Source organism: Siniperca chuatsi, linkage group LG14, assembly GCF_020085105.1.
Source record: "Siniperca chuatsi isolate FFG_IHB_CAS linkage group LG14, ASM2008510v1, whole genome shotgun sequence".
Taxonomy (NCBI): domain Eukaryota; kingdom Metazoa; phylum Chordata; class Actinopteri; order Centrarchiformes; family Sinipercidae; genus Siniperca; species Siniperca chuatsi.
In genome coordinates, this window is record NC_058055.1 from 14,010,073 (window position 1) to 14,034,210 (window position 24,138).

The 24,138-nt window shown below is 39.9% G+C and overlaps 1 protein-coding gene across 2 annotated transcripts in view; it reads left to right on the plus strand.

Annotated features, from left to right (window-relative positions):
* Nucleotides 1-24,138, plus strand: part of mtus2a (microtubule associated tumor suppressor candidate 2a) — a 47,151-nt gene that overhangs the window by 13,897 nt on the left and 9,116 nt on the right. For both annotated transcript variants that reach the window (XM_044222911.1, XM_044222912.1), the window contains exons 3-6: nucleotides 763-1,018; nucleotides 4,401-4,661; nucleotides 19,140-19,304; nucleotides 22,341-22,439. In XM_044222911.1, the coding sequence (XP_044078846.1) occupies nucleotides 763-1,018; nucleotides 4,401-4,661; nucleotides 19,140-19,304; nucleotides 22,341-22,439 (781 nt within the window). The remainder of the gene's footprint in view (nucleotides 1-762; nucleotides 1,019-4,400; nucleotides 4,662-19,139; nucleotides 19,305-22,340; nucleotides 22,440-24,138) is intronic.

The window sequence follows — 24,138 nt, forward strand, 5'->3', positions numbered from 1 at the left end:
CAAGATGATTCTCAACGCTTTGTATGTCACAGCATGTACATTATCATTTTGTCCAGCACACAGGGTAATGCCAGTGATAGACAACACTTACTCTTGAATTATGTTGGTGATGTTAAACAGTTAAGATTTCTGGATCTCAGTTTCTCTGCAGGTCTGTGTTACATTTTCTTTTAGAACTAATAATGTCAGATTTGCTGTGATCCATGTTTCTTCAGCATAAACCAGATCTGTGGAGACATTGCAGTCATGCAACCAAGATAGTTAGCAGTAGAAGTTACTATCAGTTACTATCTATAGCATACAATCAGCCTCATCATATTCTAATTATTTGTTTTGTTCATGCAGAGTCTATATGGATACAATGATAGATGTAAAATGTAATAAAGGTGTTGGCTAATTAGATAACAGGTTGCAGAAACCAGCAGAAAATCGCTGGTGCTCGTGGATTTAATATGACACACATTATTTACATCTATGAAAGCTTAAAGGTGTTTTTACAGTCATAGCAAACACATGCATGCATCAAAAAAGTAACAAAGTTCCAATTTGTTGAATGCTCCCAGTATTATCATTGTCATATCAACTGTACATGTAATTTACTAAATAAAAACAGTGGGTTTAGTTAAATTATTCTTAAGGAAGAATTTACATGGTTTCTGCCCCTAGTGTGATTTAAAATTATGTATGGTTCAGAACTCCAAACATGGTATAAGACAATTACCTGACCGTTTTTTATGGTAATGTCGTTATTTTGATCTGTAGGTGGGACGATCTGCCAGTTTTAAAGGGAGTACTGCTGAGGACGCACTGCAGGCCCGGACGGCTGCTCAGGCTGGAGGGAGTGGTCTCCTGCGCTCTGGCAGAGGTATGCGTCTGGGCCTGGGAGCTGTCACCAGGACATCTACGGGCTCTGCCAAGGCCAGAGGACCTGGTCAAGGTCAGAGGTCAACGCTTGTCTTCAGCCAGCCAGTCCAACCTGTCAGCCCAGCGACCAGTCAGAAAAGCCAAGATGACGCAGGTAAATAAAACATTTCTCCACATTATGTTTCTGAGCCGGTTTACATATCCTCAACGAAAACACTACGAATGCCAGATGGAGATGGCCTCTTCTGAGCTACAGTACGTGTCAGATTTTATTTCAGCAACCCAAAATTTGACACACTAGAGAGCTACCTTATCTTTCTTCTCCTTTGCAGCAACCAGCAGTGGTGGGACTGTTCCCCTCCTTAAATTGGCATGAGATGAAGGTAGCTCATTAAAATGCATTCTCTGAGATTAATTTTGGCTGATCTGATTGGAGGGCTTTAAGAAATACTCTGAGGGGACTTTTTCTGCTCCAGATGACTACCATCTACAAAACAAAATAAATAAATAAAAACACACAGCACATTTCTAATTCAGATGATTCAGATACCACCTCTGACTGCTGAAGTCAGATTTACATTACAGCTCGACTGTCACTGCAATATTGAAGTATGAAATTTGCTCATCACCCTGCACACCGCTGGAAGGCTATGCCATTTATCACCTCCATACATATTTGATCTGCTCTCTCCCTGAGTGTGATAACCCGGACACACAGTAAAAATACCCAGAGATATAAGTACATGTGAACATGTACACCCACACACAACCCAAAACTGCACATACAGAATTGATCAGCATAGTGTTATAATGTGTCAGGCTTCCTTATCATAATCCCTATTAATACATATGTATGGTGCCTCAGTGCTGCTTGGCCCTCTGGGAACTACAGACTTTGAAGTGCAAAGCAATTAACGCTTAAGTAACGTCAGTATCTTTCTGCTGGAATCATCTCTCATCCCTGCCCTACACAGGCTGCATGGATAAACACCAGTTAAAATATATACTGTACATGTAGCATTGGTTAGCATTGTGCCCTTGTATATATAGGCTGTGTAATTAAGGAATTTCTGTTGTTTTTATTGTTTTTGGTTTTTTTTAATCCTTCTCATGGAGAAATCTGAGCCGTAACCTTTAACAATGTGCCAATAAGCACTTTATTTTTCCTTTCCTCTTCATCATTGCGAATTACAACTTTTGTAAAGGGAAATCTCTCCATCTTGCATACATATATTATAGTAATTATACTGTATAGCTATTGTATAACAGTCAAAGTACTCTATACTCACATAATTACCGTGTAGGTTTTAAACTCTACATTGTTATGATAATGAGGATCATCCACTTACAGGACAGGACGTTTGTATTGAAGCTACTGTAACTTCTGCATATTGAGGCTCTCATCCTCCTTTTCTCACAGCAGTGAAGCCCTGTGCTTTGCTCAAGTAGTTCTGCAGAGATTGCAATGCACTCAAGTATCACATTTAATAACATGCAATTTAACGCTTTGTTGAGGAAATCAATGCAGGTTGTCGCAACTCACCTTGGGCTGTAATTAAAATTGGTTGGTCATTATAGTGCTCGTCCCAGCTGCATTGACTTATCTGAGCATGATTTACATAATTCATCTCAAGTTAGGATACTCTTCCTTTCAATGAAATCAAACAGATGTTTTGGAGATGTTTTCATTTCTCAGGGGTTGTTGAGAAACTGAAGGTAGTCTTTAGACCTATAGGCAGAGTAAAGTGGTTTTATTCAAATCTTTTGAATGAAGGGAAAAAAATGCAAGCCCAGGAAAATGCCCAGGGTTTTATGATTTATGATGATGCATTTTCAAATTCACACTTTCCTAATTTGGTACTTTTTGAGAGCCACTTTATCAGGTAGAGTGTATTTTGCAGGTGCAATTTGTGGAATAAGAAAGTGACAAAAATTTAAGAGAAACACTGAAGAAAGAGAACCAAAAAAAGTTATTTGGGAGCTAAAAGAATACAGTGAAATACAGAAAGAGAGAAGGACAGTAAAAGTCATATTAAGAAATTCATCCGGTTTCCTAGGTCCGTGATATCTAGGCTAAAGTGTGTGTGTGTGCGTGTGTTGGGGGGGGGAATTAGGACATTTATCTTTAATGATCCTGACCTTCTTAGCTCCAATATTATAAACAGACCACATGGCACACCGACAGATATTGAGGAAAGAGGTGAACAGCGGCACTGATGATGCTGGAGGGGAGTTACACTGGAGACTTTTATCCCTCTTTCTGCCCCACTTTGTTTCTCTCTACCAACAGAGCTTGTATTCTCTGTCTTTTTTCCCCCTCTTGTCTTGATGTGGTGGTTACCCTATAGCATGCACTGGAGCACCCAGCTGTGCCAAATAGAGGGGAAAGGAGGGCTTCCTACCTTATCTCTGCAGCCAGCAGGGGATAATGCTCTTCTCTTGCCCAGGATCTAAACCTTATACTGCAGGCTGGGGTAGCCAAGATGGGGGCTTCTATCCAAGGCCTGTGGATTTGCCCACTGTGTGATTGTGTGTGTGTGCAGCCTTGGTTGTTCATGCCGGCACATTTCATCTGTTTTGCTGTTGGAAACCATAGATTACAAAAAGGGAGGATTTCTCCCCATTGCTCAGTGGCAATAGTTGCCACTATGGAGCTATGATTACTTTTTTATCCTCCCTTTCTCTCATTGATTCCCTGTCTTTATTTTCCTCAGTAAAGATGTTTTCTCTCCTCTCCATTTTCTTCTCTCTTTTAATCCACCTTTCACTTTAGCCTTATTTTCTGGGTTAAAGTCCATAAACATGGATGATAGAGCCATGCAGTTTGGGTAACTGCAGTTAGAATCACTGTAATACCTACAATAATGAGGAATTACTGATCATGGAATGAACTATAAACAAAGGCAAGCACAGTGTATGTATTAGAAAGATATATCTTCTGTGTCCTAAATTGTGGGTGTCATATCGAATGTCATAACAGTGTTGGCATTAGAGAAACTGCTGGCCGCTAGCCCAGTTTGCAAGCATGGGCAGAGCCAAAAGCAGCTGTTACCAGGTTGTTGTGTATATAGTTATTATATTTGCTTGCTGTATGAGTCATAACACAGAAAACTTCCTGGAGCCCACTGAGAGCTTAGTCAACACAGGATGATGAATGATTCACAGGGGAAATAAACATAATGGCTATGCTGTAGCCCTTGCATTTTGTTGGTATGTGAGTGGTGGTTAATGAGTTAACAGTAGTCACTCAAACACACACACACACACACAATTTTACTTCCTGTTTTTGCGGTGCTGTCCGTCCAGCACCACATGCTGCAGCTCAAACAAACTGAGCATAGTTGAAATGCAGGGAATGTTGAGTTGCTTTGTTTACCATTGTCTGTATACTGTCTGGCTGCTGCCTATGTTCTCTGTCTGGATCATATCAGTTCAGCTAAGGACACCCCATGTAGGTGCTACCTCTTTTTCAACAATTTTCTGTTTTCAAAATGTTGTCAGATAACATGATTCTTCATGTTGTGCTTTTCTAATAGATGACCAGGTCTTCACCCATCATACTCCCACTTCTCCTCCTGCTCCATCGACGGCAGCAGCCCAGCCCCAGGCTGGGGTCTCCAGGTCTCTGCTTCCCAAAGCCAGCCAGTCAGGCCTGCGACCCCCAGGCTTCAGCTCCAGCCGTCTCCCCGCAGGCCGCCTGGCAGCCTTTGGCTTCGTCAGGAGCTCCAGTGTGTCCTCCGTCTCCTCGGCCCACTCTGCTGACAGCACACAGAGTGACCCCTGCAGGACAGCTCAGCGTGAGTCCACTCATTGCAAATCTGTTGACACCAGTGCCACTATTTGTAAGATTTGATTTTTACTTTACGTTCAGCTTTTCCAGCATGTCCTGTATTTTCTTATCTGTCTTGTTTTTTTAACAATAAATTGGTATCTATTTGTTAATCCCAATGGTACTTTCACAAACACCTACTTTATCACTACATCATGAGTACACTAATATCATCACCATACCGTCTTTATTGCCTTCTTCTGTGTATTCCTCTCATGAATATAGTTTGCATAAACAGCCCCCTCCCACATTCATTATGTTACAGTTTTCTTTCTCTTCCTGAGCTCCACCCCGCTTACAATTTATTCTCCCCTCTGTATTTTCATACGCAAGCTCCAGGTCAATAACAACTGTAGAGCTGCAGTTTGGCAAAGCGCTTTTTCTTCACATGAGGACACAATAAAAGGGATGTTTCAAGCAATAGACATTACCAGTACAATAGTCTAATTCTTGTGAAATTTTGCACACTCATCAGGACTGGTGAAAAATGTGATATTTTATGGCTTTCAGAAATGGGCGGGGCAAAATGGCTCTATAGTGCCCCTTAAAATAAAAAAAAATGCAGCCCCCCGGCCTACATTTCTCCTATGTGTATGAAAATTGGGAGGTACATGTATCACCCCAAGACATGCAAAAAAAAAACAACAACAAGTCAGCCATTTTGAATTGAATGTGCCATTTTTCAGCATTTACAGGCTCCGTACTTTATCAAACTCCTCCCAGAGAAGTAAACTTCAAATTTTTGTAGAGCAATCTAAAGACCTTCACCATGAAAAGTTGCTCAAAACTTGAGTTTTCGTCTAACAACTGTACATAGTCCAGTCTCAACCAAAATGCATATGTATGATAAGAGTCCCGCCCAGAACACATCTATATGACAGTATTTAGTTATTGTCACAGCGCCATCTACTGGCAACAGAAAGTCAGCCTTCTGTGACAAACACCATCTGATTTACATTTAATTTACATGATGTGGTTTACACATGATATCCAGCAAGCAATATTAGTGTGTGTTCTCTAGCACCACGTAGTGGACACAGAAAGTAATATTTAACTCCTACGTGCAGTGACCAAAACACATCACAATTCAGAGCTGCGTCCAACAGCCAGCATCCGGCAAGGACGGATGCAGCACGCCCGACTTGCATGGCAGTGTGAGGGCCCGGTCATCGCTGCTTGCAGCTTTAATTGGGTATTATAATTTGTTTCTGCATGTGTCACACATGATTGGCCCAAATAGGGGCACTAATATTAGTAAATTAAAATCAATGTCATTAAGACTAGAGGTCAGAACATCGTGACATTGTTACTAATTGCTTAATTTGCTCTAGGAGGATTCTTAAGATTCATGAATAAAGGGTGATGATATGGTGCGATGTTGGTGTGATATTACACACAAGAATGCATGATGACTATAAAAAATGAATTTCCTCAATGTACAGTGATAAATCATTGATTCATATACTGAACAAGGCATGAAACGTCCCTGTTTGACAGCTGAGCTTGTAACCACTTTTTTGTCTTGATTGAAAGTATGCAAAAATAACAGAGCACCTGATGTCATTCCCCAGACTCATCAGTAATTTAACAGGCTCTTAACTAGGCCTGTGTTACAGATTCAGTCAGCATTAGCAGAGATAACAGAATAGTTTGTATATTTTTAATTTTCACAGTGAACTGGAGGTGCACTTACAGTTGTGATTTCAATGCTGCTTGCAGGCTGGTTGGTTAGTTGGCTGAATTTCTGGTAGCTGCATGTGTTTTTAATGTGACCTACATAGGGAATGCTTGTTCTTCCTCTCCCAGTTACAGTTGACGTAAGCACCTCCTCTCTCACACACGTCAGGCCCCCTGTTATGTCATCACTCCTTTCCCTCGTTCCCCCCTTTTGTACTCATCCTTTTTTTCATCCCTCTTTTCTCTCTCCCGTTGGTTGAAAATGAATACAAACTGTGCAGTAATGTGGGGGAGGCACCTTGTCAGCTGCTGTGGAACAGGAAACAGAGGACTCTCAAAAAAAAGTGACATAAATGTGTTTTGAGACACTTGTCATATCTGTTTCATAAAGACCTAAACATTGATTTTATCACTCTTTTTATCAATGGTTTCTCCATGTTTGGATAAACATTGTAGAAGAAAGGCCCTGATCAATGAGTAGTGCTCTAATTGCATTGTGGGTATTGATCAAGTGTGTTGGGGTGTGCGCGCGCGTGTGTGTGTGTGTGTGTGTGTGTGTGTGTGTGTGTGCAATAGAGCTAAAATGATTAGTCGATTTATCAATTAGCAGAAAATGTATCTTCTATTATTTCTATTTTGACAAACAATTAATTGTAAGTCATTTTTTAAGCAAAAATGCCAAACTAGTTTCATAAATGTGAATATTTGTTGGTTTTCTATGACATCAAACTGAATATTTTGGGGTTGAAGATATCAGATGGAGCTTTGGGAAATTTTGATGGGCATTACTATTCTTTTACCAAACAATTAGTCAATTCATTACGAAAACAATCAGCAGATTAGTCCATATAATGGAAATAACTGTTAGATGCAGCCTTAGTGTGCAACAATAGCAGGATGCACCACTTCTCTTCTTCTCATCTTTCTTGTGTTCTTATTTTCTTCTTTTTCATTTTTTCATTTGATCCCTTTATTCTCATACATGAACTCAGCTGCATGGTGACAGATTTCCACTAATTTGAATTTTCTGTAAAACATATTTTTCAATCTCCTCCTAGAATTGAAACCCTTACCTCGGACTAAAAAAAAAAAAAAAATATATATATATATATATATATATATATATATATATATATATATATATATATATATATATATATATATATATATATATATATATATATATTCCCTCAAGCATCTGAAGTAAATCTGTGAAGTCAAAATGTAACACCAGTGTACAGCAGAACAGTAATGATCTGAAAAACACATTTTCCATGGCACTCGGGTGCTTGTATTCCAACAACTGCTGCTTGCAGCTGTATATTTAGATTTTTCTCATTCTATTTTGGTATGTTGTCAGAGACAAATGCAACATAATCAAAAGTATTGACTTTACCCCTCCCTTTGCTCCAGATAATAGCTTCATTTGTATGGTACTTTTCCAAATAAATTACGTAAATATCAATATCATGAATCAGTGAAATGAGATTTAAGCCAAGAGAAAAGTCTCTGCTGCACCATTCTGGCCAAAGATCACAAGTTCATTCTCAGCGACGTACATCAGACTCTTTATGTTACTGTAACAAGTGCATCCACTTAATCTTAAAGATAAAAATACATAATAGAACAGTGACCTGATCTTTTGCTTGTTAGCATATTGTCTATTCAAGCAGCTGCCAGAATTAATCTGCAGATTTACTCCTGTAATCTATCACCTGTAGTTCAAACCTCTATAGGCATTTTGACCACTTTATAAATATTACATCTATCAGCACACTTTCACATACTCACAAAGCACAGGAACACCTGCCAGCAGAACGCAAAAGACTAGAAGTTTTAAAAGTAGTGCCTGCAGCACAATGTTCCTCTTCTGCTGTTGAACTGCTGCTGCTCAGAGCATGGCAGACCAAAATGGAATCAAGGATGATAGACATGAGAGGCAAAAGATTAACAGCCTTTGATGTTCATTTCTGTGTGTGTGTGTGTGTGTGTGTGTCTGTGTGTGTGAGACAGTGAGAGAGGCAGGAGGGGAGAGCAGGAACATTTACTTCCACTTTTGACTCTGTGTGGTGCTTGTGACCTTTAGCTGTGAGGCATTTGAGCTTTCCGCTCTATTTGAACCTTCCAGACCAAACTAGGCTTGACTGTAGATCTGGCTCTGTCTCTCCCAGTGTGTGAGCACTTGTTGGGCTTTAACCAGAGGGTTGTCGTGACCTTTCTTTGGGAAATTGGGGGAACTTTTAAAGTACTATGTTTTGTCTTTTCTGGACCTGGATTCAATCATCATACATTTAACAGTTGCTGAAAAAGTAGGGGTGACATTTCATTTAAAGTTAAATCCTTCCCTGGTTTGAATTTTAGATAGTGTCATTCTTATCCAAAAATAACTGCATTTTGAAATCCTTACGTATGAATGTGAAATATTGGGGTGACTGCACAAACCTATTTGTAGACTGATGTTGTGATTCACAGCACGATGGTGAAATACTGATGAGGACAAAAAAGTTAGATAGGAGTCATGAGAGTGGTAAACAATCTTCAGTTTCTAATTTCCAAAGGCTCTGACTCTGTTTAATCTATGTTTATTTGTGCGTGTGTGCACATACTGTAGTTAGGTGCATGGAATTACGTGTGCATGTGGTGATACCTGATTTTCCTCTACCTACCACTCGGGATTGTTTGCCCACCTCTCACCACGCTCCAACTCAGATCAAAGAACAGACCGACTTACAGATGAGTTACTACACATCCTTCCATCAAGGCTGTTGGGGGAGCCTCAGCGACCTAATACCTCTTTCTGTAACAGAGAGAAGAAAGGACAGACTCAGTTGCTCGTTTTCTCTATTGATCAGAAAACAAAGTGGACTCCATTAGGGCTCTGGGTGATACGGATAGGAGAATCATTAAGAAATAGAGCGATGGGGAGGAAAGGATCGCCACGCTCCAGTAAAGTGGGTTAGAGGAAGTATCCCTGGAGTTTAAACTCCCCACTGCCATAGCTAGTCAACCTGCTCTTATCAATGGGTAATGTGGAGATGTGTGTACATGTGTGCATGTGCAATTGTGTGTCTCTGGAGAAGAGAGTGGAGAGGCAGAGGAAGAAGAATACTTGGCTTAGGAGAATATGCTAATGTCCAGGTGTTAGTTCAAAATCACAATGTTAAAGGGTAGCACCTTAGTCATTGTTTTATTTTTTAAATTTTTGAGAAATCAACCGCTGAGATTTCTGCCTGCGCCCCAATAACATGGCATTAAATGGAATTTTGTTTGTGGTGCTCACAGCATTGGAAAATTACATTTTAAAAAATCAACAGCATAATCTCTTCCTAGAAACAATGTCCCCGTTACTCTGGATAATCCACTGAACACACTGTCAGTGGTTTTCATAGGGACTATTTCTCTGGTAGAAAGTAGTTCCAATAAAATCAGTTGACAGTTTGTTCCGTTGATTTTCAATTCTGTGAACATCACAAACGAAATTCCATTCAACTGGATACTGTATTGTATCTGAAATTTCAGAGATGTACTTCATAATTGAAAAAAAACTGATGAAATAAAACCAAATCTATCTGCAAGGCTGGATACCACTAGAGGTAAGTAAATAATATACTTTGTGTAGTGGGTGTACTAACCCTTTAATATTGCTGGAGTATTTTATTGTGAAGTGAAAATAACTAGCCTTCATGAAATACTGTAGATCATTTAGAGTGAAACAAATCACAGACACAGGATACCCAAAGGTAAGGTAAGGTAACCAAGGTGACATTGAGGTAAACTGGTATAGCCTTGATTGATTCTTCTCGCCTGTTTGCATATAAGCATGTATGCAAGTATGTGTGTGTTTGTCTAGCATCTGGGGGTCTATAGGTTACTCTATATGACATTGATTAGCCATTAACCCAATCCTCCCTTCAGCCCAGTCGCTGACATCCCCTAAGGTGTTTCAGGCATGTGTGTATGTGAATGTGCGTTAGAGAGAGAGAGCATCCGTGCATGTAAGAAACCTCGAGGATACGATGTTAATTCCACTGTGACTGACAGACTCCATTACATAGCCGAGAGGAGAATCCAGCAGAAGGAGGCTGATGAAGCCTGTGCCTTTGAGCCACGCTGACTCTGTGATGGAAACTCAATCGCCAAAACAAACTTTTTATTATTATTGTATTATCACCTCTATCTGTCTTTTCTTTAGGTGAGAATGAAATAATGGTGGAAATCAAATGAACGAAAGGGAAAACGGAGTGGACGACTGAAGGGAGGCGCAGTGATAAAAGCAAATTCAATGAGTCAAAATGAGCAGAGGGGAGAGAGGAAGGGAGAATGTGGAAGAGAAAAGAGTGGAAAGAGAGAAGCATGGCGGGACTGGCGTGGGGAGGAGAATGGATGCCATACCCCAGATACCATGGCTCAGATCTGTCTGTGACTCATGCTAGCTCACTGTGAACAGATGGTTTCTATGGTGCATGTGCGCACACAGATATTCACAAACATGTCTACACACACACACACACTAGTGGAGCAGCAAATTAGATGGGCCAATTAGATATGGCTGCCATTCTGCAGCTGAGGAGAGAAAAACTAACATGGCAGAGGCTTACTGAAGCAGCAGAGCTGTGACAGTGAGGATGGGCTCAATGGGCCTGTTCATTAACTGATCAACTCCCAGCATATTTTTATCCAGTTCCGTGTTAATCACTGTTTATGAGCTTATCTGATTGTCCAGACTGACAAAAATATTGGGAAAGTGAAAACAGGAGCATCAAAATCAGATAAACTTGTAAACCTGCTCTTCAACTCACCCAGAGCTAAAAGACACCGATCATAGTGTACATAGCTGTTGCGTATGTAAAAGGGAATTATTCTAAAAAATATCAAACACTATAACAAAGATTTTATTAGGGTTAGGCTTAATCTGTGATTCTGCATTTTGATGAATTTAGAGCCCAATTTTTAAAAATAATTTACATGACCGCATCCTCATCCTCTCTCTCCTATACTGAGCAACCCTCATTTCCGTCTACATTGCCAATGAATCTAATTCGAATGTTCCACAGCATGCTTTTCATCTGTGGTTTTCCTTACTAAAGTGCAAAAAAAATGTTTTCATCCTGTGGACATTTAGCTTTCATTTTATCTCTCACAGTTTGCATTTCATTTTCCACTTTGGTTCAGTTTAATGCTCTGTGGTCTCCTTCAAAAACAAGCGAATCACTTCTGTAAATATGCTTTTCATGGTAGAATTGTGACAAAACTTCATCAATAAAGCTGTGCAAATAGTGTGATGCAAACTTAGGATTTAACTAAACCGTTTTGTCAAGACATGACACTATTGGGTATATATTTGGTTCCTTATGTTGTATTTGCTGTTATGTTTCCAACTGCTTGAAAAAGTAGCTAGCTGTCAGCCAAATGTTGAGGTATTGGTTACGAAACCTAGCCCTTGTTCATTTGTTTTGTGCTCTTTCCTGTTTTTGTTTTTCAACCTTTTTTTTTAGATTTCAAGCACTGGATTGTAACTCACAAAGTTAAAACTAAGAGAAAAAAATCCCTCAAATACTCATTTCGGTCACGTCATTGACTGTATGGATGGACAGTAACCACAGCAGCAATTTAGATATACAGATGTAAACATGACACTGTTGCCATCTACAGGCAAAGAAAGTGAAAGGTACAACAACTTTAACACCTGCAGGGAATGAGCTACAGTTTTTTTATATACCTGCCTTAATAATATATAAAAATAAAAATTCAACATTGTGTCCCACTAACCTTGTGTGGACAGCAAAAACTCAAACTGGAAATGCAATTCAGCTTATGGCTATCAACCACCAAATACAAGCTTTTGAAGATTTTATAAATGATAAATATTTTATTTATTTTTGTCTTTGCTAGGTTTTCATCTTATAAAACATAAAATTAGCTGCGTAATGTTATGCCAAAAGTCTTGATGATTGTGCACTCACAAGACTGTGGTGGAAAAGAAAATCTAATTCTCCCATATTCTATAGAAATCTCGGTGACAGCAGACACAGGCGAATCACCACTAAAGTCTTCTTGTGTAGTAAGTTGTTGCCTCAGTAAGTGACTCAATCATTTTGCGCAGTTTGTGAGCACAAACTGAATGAAAGACACAACAATAGGCTGAGCTGTAGCCTAGTGTATGTAAAACTGGTCCTCAGTGCGTTGTTCAGGGACACTTCAGCAGGAATGATTCTGGCTGTCACTGGGGTTTGAACCCACACCATCTGGTTCCTCAGTCTTTCCTGATCTGGTTTAATCCATTCATAACTTTTGTTCTTGTCCTAAGCGTTTCCTTGTTAGGGATACTTTATTACAGAGACCAGCAGATTCTGGGCAACACTCTTGGATCTTCAGCCAGAGAAGTTTTTAAGATTATACTATGAGTCCTAAAATAACACCTTAGGGTGGAAAAGTCTGTGATTTATTCAAATATCATATACTTATAATGCCATTTGACTGGTTTCAGTAAATGCTGGTCTACCACAGAAGAACATTGTTCTCTTGTTGACCATAAGAGGAGAAATATTTCACGTCCATCTGGTTGAACTGAACCTTTAATCTCCTGACATCTGGGTCCTGACAGAGGACAGGAGGCCTGTGGATGCTGCTGTCAGCTCCAGTGTTATCTAATTTATCTCTCAGTCTGCAGCCCAGGTCTTGTCTCTGCAGGGCCATTACTTTGTGCTTTATGTATGCAGCTTTAACCTTGACTTTCACACACATCACGGCAGATGCACAATTGTGTACTTTGCATTTGCAGACCTCTTTGTTGCCAGGAGGAGTTAATCAGTCAAAACACACAGTTATGCACAGTTCGACAACTGTTATGAAGTTTTTTGAGTTAAGATGTTGTTTCTTTAAAAAACCTCCAAAACCATGAATCTAATTTACTTGTGACACACATCTTTTTGTGTTATGTTATATTTTTGCAAAACTTGAATGTATCATATATTTTGGTACAGTACACAGATTGAATTGATCAATGCACTAAAGTTAAAGGTCACAGTTTCTGATTTTGAATGACAGTCACCTACGCCAGATATCTAGTTTCTACAGCTATCCTTACATGACGCACCGGTTGGCCTAAGGGGGGCCACTAACTGAAATCCAATATTTTAACTTCCAATATCAACTCTAAATTTGATGAAATCAGTGTGGATGAAGCAGCTTGTTTTTGTTGTTTGTTCCCAGCATCATTCATTGAGACAGAATGTTGTTCAAATTTTGTCTTAAACTATTTTGAGAATCAAAACATTATTTGACCCCGGCCTGCTTGGAGATACAGTTTGGCAAAAATTTAAGCAACATGTTGCCTGAGTGTTTCCATGTTTCTCTTGTAACAGCATGAAACATAATGCAGACAATATGTGTGTATATACTGTGAGCATAGCAAAAATATAAAAGTTCACAGGAAAAGTGATTAATAGAGAATGAAGTGCTCTGTACTTTATGACAGATGAAGAGTGACAGACATTTTAAACCAGCTTTAAACGACTGACAGGAAGCAACGATTAATAAGCACGACAGATTATATGCTTTGATGAATACAATCTTGACGTTTAATTACACACAATGTCTTCTGTATTGAACAGTGCTGAATTAAGCTGACAACCGAAGCTGAGAACATGCAGTCTAATTAAACGGGCACAATTAAGGTTAGACTTCAAAATTAGCTAAAATTACACAAAACATACACAAATGCAGTAACTCAAGCATTGTAATTTTTTAGGTATTTGTACTTTTCTTGAGCATTTCTATTTTATGCTACTTTATACTTATACTCCACAACATTTCATTGGGAACATTATACTTTCAGAGGTTTTATTATACTTTTTTATCCCATTACATTTATCTGACAGCTATAATAAGCCTACTTGTTACTTTGTCGATTATGATTTGACCTGCAAAACATTTGATTAGCTTATAAAATATGATGCATTTCTACTAATTAAACTACCCAGTGCATAATCATCAAGTAACATTAGCTTCACCTTGACTAGCTACAATATTAAAATTCTTCTTACATGTTAATGCACCAAGAATAATAATAAAATAATATGACATATAATATTATCACTCTTAAAGAGGCCAGTATATATACAGGAGAGAAAACTATTTTTATCAGTCTTAGAAAATGGATCACTGCTGGCTTCCGTGGGCCAGTAATGCATATTTTTACTTTTGATACTTCAAGTGCATTTAGCTGCTAATACTTTACTACTGTTACTTAAGTGCAATTGTTAATGCAGGACTTACTAATACTAATGGAGTATTTTTACATTGTGTAATTGCTGCTTTATTAAGCATAGAAATGTTCATAAAACATTAATAAAATAAATCAGTTAGGAACTATATAACTTCCCCATCCCTCCACATCAAACCCACCACCCAGCTATCACCTAAATATCCCAATGAGTCGATTTATACCAGATGCTGCTTGGGGTTTTTTAAGCATACAAAACAATTTGAAGTATTCACTTATTTCCCAGGGGCTATATATTTTTAAAGAATAAGAGCTATTTCTTTGGCACGTCAGCACAGCAAGCTGTGCATCTGGATGTATGCCACTTGTGCTGTAATCAACCTGGACAGACTACACCATGATCAATTCCTTTAGGACAGCAGGAGAGTTTCTTTTGCAGGATGTGAATTTGCTGATTTAGCTGACAAGCACAGAACGGTTTATGCTACAGTGAAATGAAACACCTCTGAGGTCTGAATTTTTACAATGAAATTAAAACTGGTAAGCATTCAAGTGACATGCTGCTGCATTGCCATTTTCCATATACACCAAGGAAAAACTCTGAGAATGCACATGGTATGCTTCAATATCTGTCTCCTCTTCAGTCGGTGTATAGGACTGAGATATACTGTAAGAGTCAGCATTAATCTACTGGCATTCATTTTGTTATGAGGTGCAAGCTGCTCCAATAAAATGGCCTCCCACTGAGCTGGAGAAACTTGCGGTCTTTTGTTCTCGGCTGTTTCTGTTTTCTCATGGTCCCTTTTTAATATCTTATAAATTTTCATCCATCATCATAATACCCTAAGCTTGCCCACTGGCTCCACCACAGCACCATCCTTTTATTCCTCTTCGTAGCTCCTTTAATATCCTTTTGTTTGCTTCATCTTGATCCCACACAGCCAGCCTCTATCTTCCTTCTTCTTATGCTCCTCACACTCTGCTATCCATCATCGGCTGGCACTTTGCCAATCAGTGATGCATATCAGCTTGCTTTTACCATTAATGAAATAAATCCCTTTTTCTCTCTTTGTCTAAGTCCCTGAATTCCACTCTCCTTTTTAATCATTCTCAGCATTCCTCAATTTTGACTACCCAACGACATTATTTACTCTTCCTCTCTCTGCTCTGTGCTCTGGGAATTTGTTCGTACATACTTGACCTATGACTAATGAGCACACTTCTGTTCATATCTACCAGTTAACTGATCTCTGTCAACCCAGAAAATGGAGCACCAGTCGGAGCATTTGAGGTTGATGTAGCAGAGTTTCTTTCATTTAAAACAAAACCATTTTATTTGTTATTCACAAATGCAGTTTTTATCTTTTAGACTCTAAACTGTGGAAGTCCTCACATAGAGGATGTTGAGGATGTAATTGCAGAGCTCAGTGACAGCAGTGCAGCCTGGACACACTGCTCATGCCCTTGACTGGTTAATGAGGAGGCAATACTGTAAACAGCCTCACTAATCAACCCCTGGATGAGCCCTGGGATGACGAATTAAGCTTTGGGACTTGAACATGCATCACTAGTATATGGTGATGTAGCAACATGAGCAGCATATGTACACACAGCAGTGATAAATCATATATATGAGGATGCCTTTATCTATGTAAGCATTTTTTTACATGTGTATTTATCAATTTTTTTACCAGTCAGATGTGAGCAATTTCAATTCAATACATTTTTATATTGAGAAATATCTAAAGCAACCACTGCTTATGTGTCCCTTTAACCCATGGGTGGCTTTCCAAACATTACTACATACCTTGGGTATTTAGAGACTGGTTAATTAACACAGGGCAAGTTACATATTAAAAGAACATTGTGACATCATTCAAAACATAGCATTCACAATAATGACCCCACGCAAAAAAACACATTTTTGTTGTTGTTGTTCTCATTTTGCAGGTGCCAAAAAATGTATTTTCAGGACTTATTTATACCTTTCAACGTATCCTAGTATATTCTATGTTTATGTACTTACATACAGTATTGTACTGTGTTACACATAGGCTGTAACTACTCAATGACTGGCACTGACCAAGCACGAATTTGTCTACAATGATCACGGATCACAGTAAGTGTCTTGTCATTGCAGCATGGTTGTGCACACATGGTGTCCACAGTGGTCCTCTATTTTCTATTTGCTGTCAGGCTTATGACCTCTGAGCAAGAATTGACATACTCTTGCTCTAATTCTTATTCTGAAATATCTGGCTGATCAGTTGCTTCAGGCACATCTTCATTTTCAAAGTTACTGTCATCAAAACCCTCCTGTGGCTCCGGAGATAGAGCAGATCGTTCACTGATCGCAGGGTTGGAGGTTCGATATCTGACCCCCCTGCCCGCATGTTAAAGTGTCCTTGTGACCTCCTAGAGGGTAGCTTGCTGCCATTGGTGTGGGAATGAGAGGAAAATTGGGAAGCACTTTGGATTAATATGCTAAATGTCAATATCATAGACTGTATAAAAGAAGTAGACGTAGCCACCGTGATGTCACCCATTGGTTTGTGGACTACTGTATTGAAGCCTCGAGTTTGGCATTTTGGTCATCGCCATCTTGGTTTTTTGGAGCCAGAAGTGACGAGAGGATGAAGCTGGGGAGAAGCAAGGGTTTCTACCTAGGGCAAACGCTAGTGCTAGCTAGCTTGGTTAACACGCAGCAATGAATCCGAAATTCACATTAACTGTGATATTAATTGGGATGCTAATTTTGGCTAGTGAAAAACAGGCTTAAAACAAAATGAACAGCCGACTCCTTAGATGGTCTTTTAGTACAACCAAACGGTGAACAAGACATTTTTAGGCGACAAAATTGTTATGAACTGAAAACACGCTGTGAAAGGGTCAAAGTAGTAAGAAAAATCATTTTCATCCTTGCATCTGTGTTAATTCATATTATCAGTGATACAAAATGAGAACAAACGCATGAATGAAAACGCAACAAAACCTGCTATTAGCTGATACCTATATAAACACTCTCTTATATACCTCGGGTATCTAAAGACCCTATAATCTTTTCAGAGAAAAACACTGGAAAAACTACTTTTTACTATTTTAGTTTTAGGAATAGGAGGGCTTAACTGAATAAAATGAATGAATTAGACTATGCGTAGGCATACTATGCACCTAAAAAGTGATCAATTCATTGTCTGCTCAGTTCTGCGGTGGTTGCAAACCCTCTTTGTAAGCAACCTAATAAGTCATTGTCAAACCCACTTCCCACTCACTATTCACAACAATACTGGTACAATGCAGCAAATGTTGGAGGGAGCAAATGAAGGAGCGTGTTTTTGATTTCAGTGTGCATGTGTTTGTATATGCCCAGCGAGGTAGAACACACCAAAACAATCCACTCCAATGGCAATACTGCTCCTCTGAATAGATGAGGCTCCCCGCAGTGTACAATTCTAATCCTGAGCTCCTGAGGGACTTGGCTCTAACATAGACAATGCAGACCAAAAGAAACTCTTGATATCTAAATTTTCACAGTAGCTGTTTTTTTTTTTTTGGGAGGGTTTTTTTGCCATCACATTTTCCAAAATGTACTGATCTCTGAGGATGCGGAGAGATGCGAGTTATGTTGGGCTTCTTACAAGCAGCTTTACATTAAATTGTTTATCCCCGCTTGTCACATGAAGAAGGTGGAGAAGTGCAGGCAATCTGTTGTGTCATTATTGATCGGAGATGGGGAGATGACCAGATAGTCAGAGTGTGTGATTGTGTGTAAACTATCCACTGGTCATTTGATAGATTATATCTGCACTATAGGCCAGGATGAGCGATGATCAGTGCACTTATGTGTGAGCGCGCATTGTATTTTCCTGTGTACGCATGTGCTCATGTAAAAGCGCTGAAGTGTCCCTGTGTAAACATGTGTGTCAGTGTGTGTGTGTGTGTGTGTGTGTGTGTGTGCAGGATAAGTGTGCTGCTCCAGGTTAACAAAAGGATGATTGAGAGCAGCAGCAGCGAGACCCAGAGGTTACAAACCATTTCTCAGTCCAGTGAACCTAAATTCAGACATAACACAGCCCTATTATATTGTAGAAAAACCAATATGGGATTAGAGAAAGGAGGAAGAGGCAAAAATTGAGATATAGCAAATCAGAAAGGGAACTCTGGCGATATCTCCTAACATTTCTACCATACATTAAAAAAACCATATAAGCTTAAAAACATAAACAAAATCTCTCGTAGAAAAGGTTTCAGTCGTAGTCATCTGGACACTGTTTTCAGAATCAAGATGTTTCGGGAGGAGTCTTCCTGAGTGTCTGCTGTGTCTGAGTGTCTCCCTGACGGCAGGCCCTAAGCAACACAGAGTAGCTTAAAGTTCTCAGACCATTTTCACAATTGAGAATGACTTCTGGATGGGAGCCGAAACATCTTGATTCTGAAAACAGCGTCCAGATGACTACGACTGAAACCTTTTCTACGATGGAACACTCCTGGACGAATGAGGGACTACACCGTCTTATAAACAAAATCTAATTCTGTGTATTCCAGGTCTGAGTGTGAGCGAGGAGCCTCCTCTTCATAGAGTGACCACCGGCCCTCCTGCGACAGAGCACCAGAGAGGGGCACCATGTCGCAGCAACAGCCTCCAACCACCCTCTACCCCAGCCCTGCCTCGGCGCTACCTGCCTGCCCAGCCAAGAAGCTCCCCTGGAGGTTAGTCAAAGTTTTTGTGGGAGAACGGAGTGTGATTTTTGGGTCGACTACAGAAATCATTTGTTTGTTAGAAACACTCAGAATTGAAAATAATATAAGATTTTGCAAGAATTTTCTGTAATTTGGCTCGGCATAATTTCTACATGGACTAAATTCAGTCAAAATGTGTATTTTAGTTTGGCAACAGGTGGTGTACTCATCCGTATATGCAATTATAATCTGAGCTTCATCCATGTGAGAGAGAAATGCCATTTTCCACCAGCAACAAATTGTGTCCTATTGTCGCATGCTGTTGTCACATACTGTACATGATGTACAGTATCGTGTATGTACGGGAGGAATATTCAGCTTTCTAAAATGTCAATAGTAAACAACAGGCTTTATAGTCAGTACTTGGGAATCAAAGAGCGAGCGCTTATGTTCTAGGTACAGCGTTCAAATGTTAAATATTTATATAGCGAGAAATCCATGGTAGACATGGCATACACTGTTCTCACTGGAACAATCAGCAGCTTTTCATCAGCTTTTTTCTGCCTCCATATACAGTAGAGTGTAACACCTAACTAAGCACATGCTCCTGCTTTCAGGGGTTGTTGAAAGTCATTTTGGGAAATGCTGGAAGCCACTAATTTAACACTTTGACACTTCACTTCACCTTTCGGCTATTTAATCCAGTGTACTCCTGTTCATGATGACAGCATTTTCTCATGTCCTAGAAAATAAAGTACAAACACCACACATTTAACATGTTCTCCACGGTTTGCTTCTAATAAATGAACTTGTTGGGTCACACCTGTCCTGGTTGATGGTGCCAATACGCTCTGTTCAGATGCGATGAAGCGGACCGGCAGTGATGCTTTTCACGCACGATTGTATCTTTCACACATGGATATTAACACCAGAAGCGCTGTAGTATCACATTTCACTCACTCCCACTTGTCGCATGTAAGTAAACTTTTACAGTGGTTGACTGAATAAAAGACACAGAACTCTGACATCTCTGCCGTAGTGTGAACAGAGTATCTCAAAAACGAACCCAACTTACCAGGGCAAAATGCATTTTAGACAGCAAAACACTGTAGACATCAATGTCATATTGTTTTCCCCAGCCAGGTCTGTGTGGTAGGAATGCAGACAGTGTAGTGGCTGTGAGCAAACTTCTCTCACCCTGTGTTTCTGTAGGCCTGAGCTGATTTAATATGTGCTGTAAATTATTGATGAACAAGTACTTGAGGAGTCCCAGTCAACCTGCAAGTCATGCATAAACAGTACTACTTATCTGTGTTATAGATTTTACAATTTTTTACTGTACATATTGAGGCAAATTTGTGATTTGTGGTATTGGGCTATATTAATAAAACTGACTTAACTTCATCACTTCATCACTTCACTGTTGCTGGTTGACAAGTAAACCAACATGAAGCAGGAGTCCAGTGACCATCTCCAGTGTGTCTTGGAGTCAGTTTAACACTGAATATTAAGGGGAGGGGCTTTCTTTTAGTTTTTGGAGGCATTTGATGACTAATCATTACAAATATTGGGAAGGGGTGGAACATTTCCATTTTTCAGTTGCACAAGTGCGTGCCTTGACCCCTTGATTTTTCACAAGCCCATAGTTCATGTAAGTTCAATTTTGACCCCAAATATGCTGACCTCTAGTGTGTCTAATGGCATTCTGGCAGACGGGAGGTAGAATTTTATCAATGGCAATCTTTGGCCATGTTTTGCAATGTTTGTCGGTCGGTTGGATGGTCAGTATTTCACTTTATATCTCAATAACTATTGGATGACTTTGACTAATGACTCTGGTGATCTTCTGACTCTCTAGTGCCACCACAAGGTTGACATTTTTTCTTCACAAGTCCTCACAACTATTGGATGAATTGCCATCAAATTTTGTACATGACATTTCCATGGGCCTCAGCTGTACTGTGTTTAGTACTTATTAGCAAATGTTAGCATGCTAACAAGCTAAACTAAGATGGTGAACATTTTAAACATTATACCTGCTTAACATCACCATTAGCATTGACATTGTGAGCATGTTAGCATGCTGAGTATTTGGGAAAGTGTTTGTTTAAAGTAGACTTTACACTCCATCTTCAAATACAAGTTCAAGACAGTCTGGCTGGGTTTTAGTAACAGTGCAGTGGCGCGGCTGTGTGTGCGTATGTGTGTGAGTCTGGTGTTCACTTGGCAGTAATGAGTCACTCTGAGAGGCATGTTTGCATGATACACATACAGACACTGTCTCTGCAGGCCTGAAGTATCTCTCCAGGGTTTTTGGGGGATTTGTTCAGGATCAGAGGCTTCTCTTCCATTACAGGTCTAATTAGTTTCTTTCCAAGGCCTCTCTCCTTCTCTCCTCTCTGCTTCACAACAGATTCCCTGCTAACCTCCTGAAACCTACTTCCTTATTCACTATCATCTGTTTTTTTTTTTCTTCTCCACTGTTTCTTTTCTTCCCACTTTTAACCATTCTGTGCTCCTGGTTAATGCGCCTCACATTTATTGTTTCAAATCCAGCTACTCCTACACACCTCACCGACTCTGCGACAGAGTTCCTGATTGTTGTCTGTCTTGGCTGCAAAGTGTGTAATGTCACAGAGAGCAGGGAGGGGATGGGCACATCTCCCCCGGTATGCTCTGCTTCGCTTTGACCCGCAGTCCCGTGGGGCATACTTATACCACGCAGCAGGGGGGGAGATAGCTGGAGATGAAAGCAAGAGGGTAACAGAAAGATTGAAAAAAGTTAGGAGAGGGGAAAAATCAGCAAAGAAATGGAAAAGAGGAAAAAGAGAAAGAGTGAGGAGTCAACAGGGCAGGATGGTTGGTTTGATGCTTGTGTGTGTGAGTGTGTGAGGAAGTTTGACATGTTTGACATAATGACATAATGTTAAATATAAATCTGAGGTAGCTTTTTGTTACTGCTGCATTAACTTTGTCATGTATTATCTAAATGTCATTGTGTGCTTTTCTGATTAAAGTAAGCTAAAAAAAACACCACTGATTGGTTGTATCCTTGTTGATTGACAGTTGGCAGGAAGGAGTTTCAGCGGAGTTCAGAGGTCACTCGTTCTCTCCCGTCCTCCCCAAAGAGGCTGGCAGTGGTTCCTCCCAAACCTCAGTCCCCAGGTGAGTCTTTTCCCACGTTACCAAAACATATCATACAAAATGCACATACATAAAGTTACTGACAGTTGTCTTTATCCACCTTCACCCAATGAAAATGCAAGGTTCAAACAAAAGGGCGGGACAATTAAATCTCACACACACAGGACCAGAAAAGTTGCAACAATAGGCCTTTTTCACAGCTGACATTTTGACTTTGTCAAAGTAGGAAAAGCACAGGTGTTACTAATTACATTAATGATGACGCCATTCTATTCAAGTGTCTCAGTAGGTGAGTGAGCCATCCTGCACAATACCCTGAATGTCTTTTGCGAAAGCCATTTTGACTCATTCTAGCTAGAAAAGCGTGCACAATAGTCCTTTCAACAGCAGACATTTGGACTTGTCATAGCAGGAAAATCACAGGTGTAATTAATAACTAATAATTAATAATACATTATGGCTTCATCCTATTCAGTTGTCCTAGCTCCAGGGCTCTGCTAATGTAATGCTGACATACTGAGACACTTAGAATAGAATGGCATCATTATTAATGTTATTAGTAACACCTGTACTTTTCCTACAGTGACAAGTCAAAATGTCTGCTATGAAAAAGGCCTATGCCGTTATGAGTTACTCCTGTGTTTGACAAGTCACAAGGGTTGTCCATTAGGTCTAGTCCTCGCCTAATCTGATTATCTTGGCTCTCTGTGGCTCCTAATCCTCCTCTTTGAGCCCACCTGATCGTCTACCTTCCCAGACCTTTTCAAAAATAGTCCTTATATTTATGACCTCTTCTTAATCTACTCACACCCAGAAGCAGCTTGCATCCATTTCAAATATCCAGTGCTGGTCATACACATCTTGAAAGGGAGATTCATGATGCTTAGCACTTTCTTCTATGTTGTGATTTGATTTGATCCATGCAGTCTGGACTTTTCTTCCTCTTGGCTCTGCAGTGGTAAAATAATTTTCCTACAGGATTGCAGAGGGCCTCCCCATCATTCCTTGCAGAGTTGATACCTCCTCAGGCTTCACCTCTCTCTTTGCTCACTTCACTATTTTCACTAAAGTGCTGCTGTTACTGTTCACCCTTCTCTTTACTGCATCTTTTGCTGGACCTTGTCTCCTCCCACACAGTCGCAAAATAAGAACATTTGTTCTTCTCTCTGACTCTCAGCACTGTAGCTTTTCTGTTGTTGACTAGGATTTACAGATATTGTCAGTTTGTTGCTCCTTCTTGAAGCTGCTCTGGCACAGTGTGCCAGCAAAATGTCGGTGTGTTGAAATGAAAATGCAATTTACCTCATGAATAACCCGGCTTCACCATCTTTAACCACACCCTAGCAGGACACACACACACACACACACACACACACACACACACACACTAGTCTCTGCACCCCACAAGGTCTGCCATCATCTTTTCTCATTGTTTCTCACGTTCATTATTCCTCCTCCATCAACCCCTCTGCTATCATCTGCATGCTGCCTTCACACTCACATAAATTCATTTAGTATTCACTCAACTCTCCCTAACCTTTCAGGTAGAACCTACAGATATCTAAGTGTGTGTGTGTGTGTGTGTGTGTGTGTGTGTGTGTGTGTGTGTGTGTGTGTGTGTGTGTGTGTGCCTGCAAAAGAGGAATACATCATTTACATAAGACTTCTAGTCATTTTCAAAGACGGGGAATCCTAATGTGCCTTCAAGGCAAAGACACTG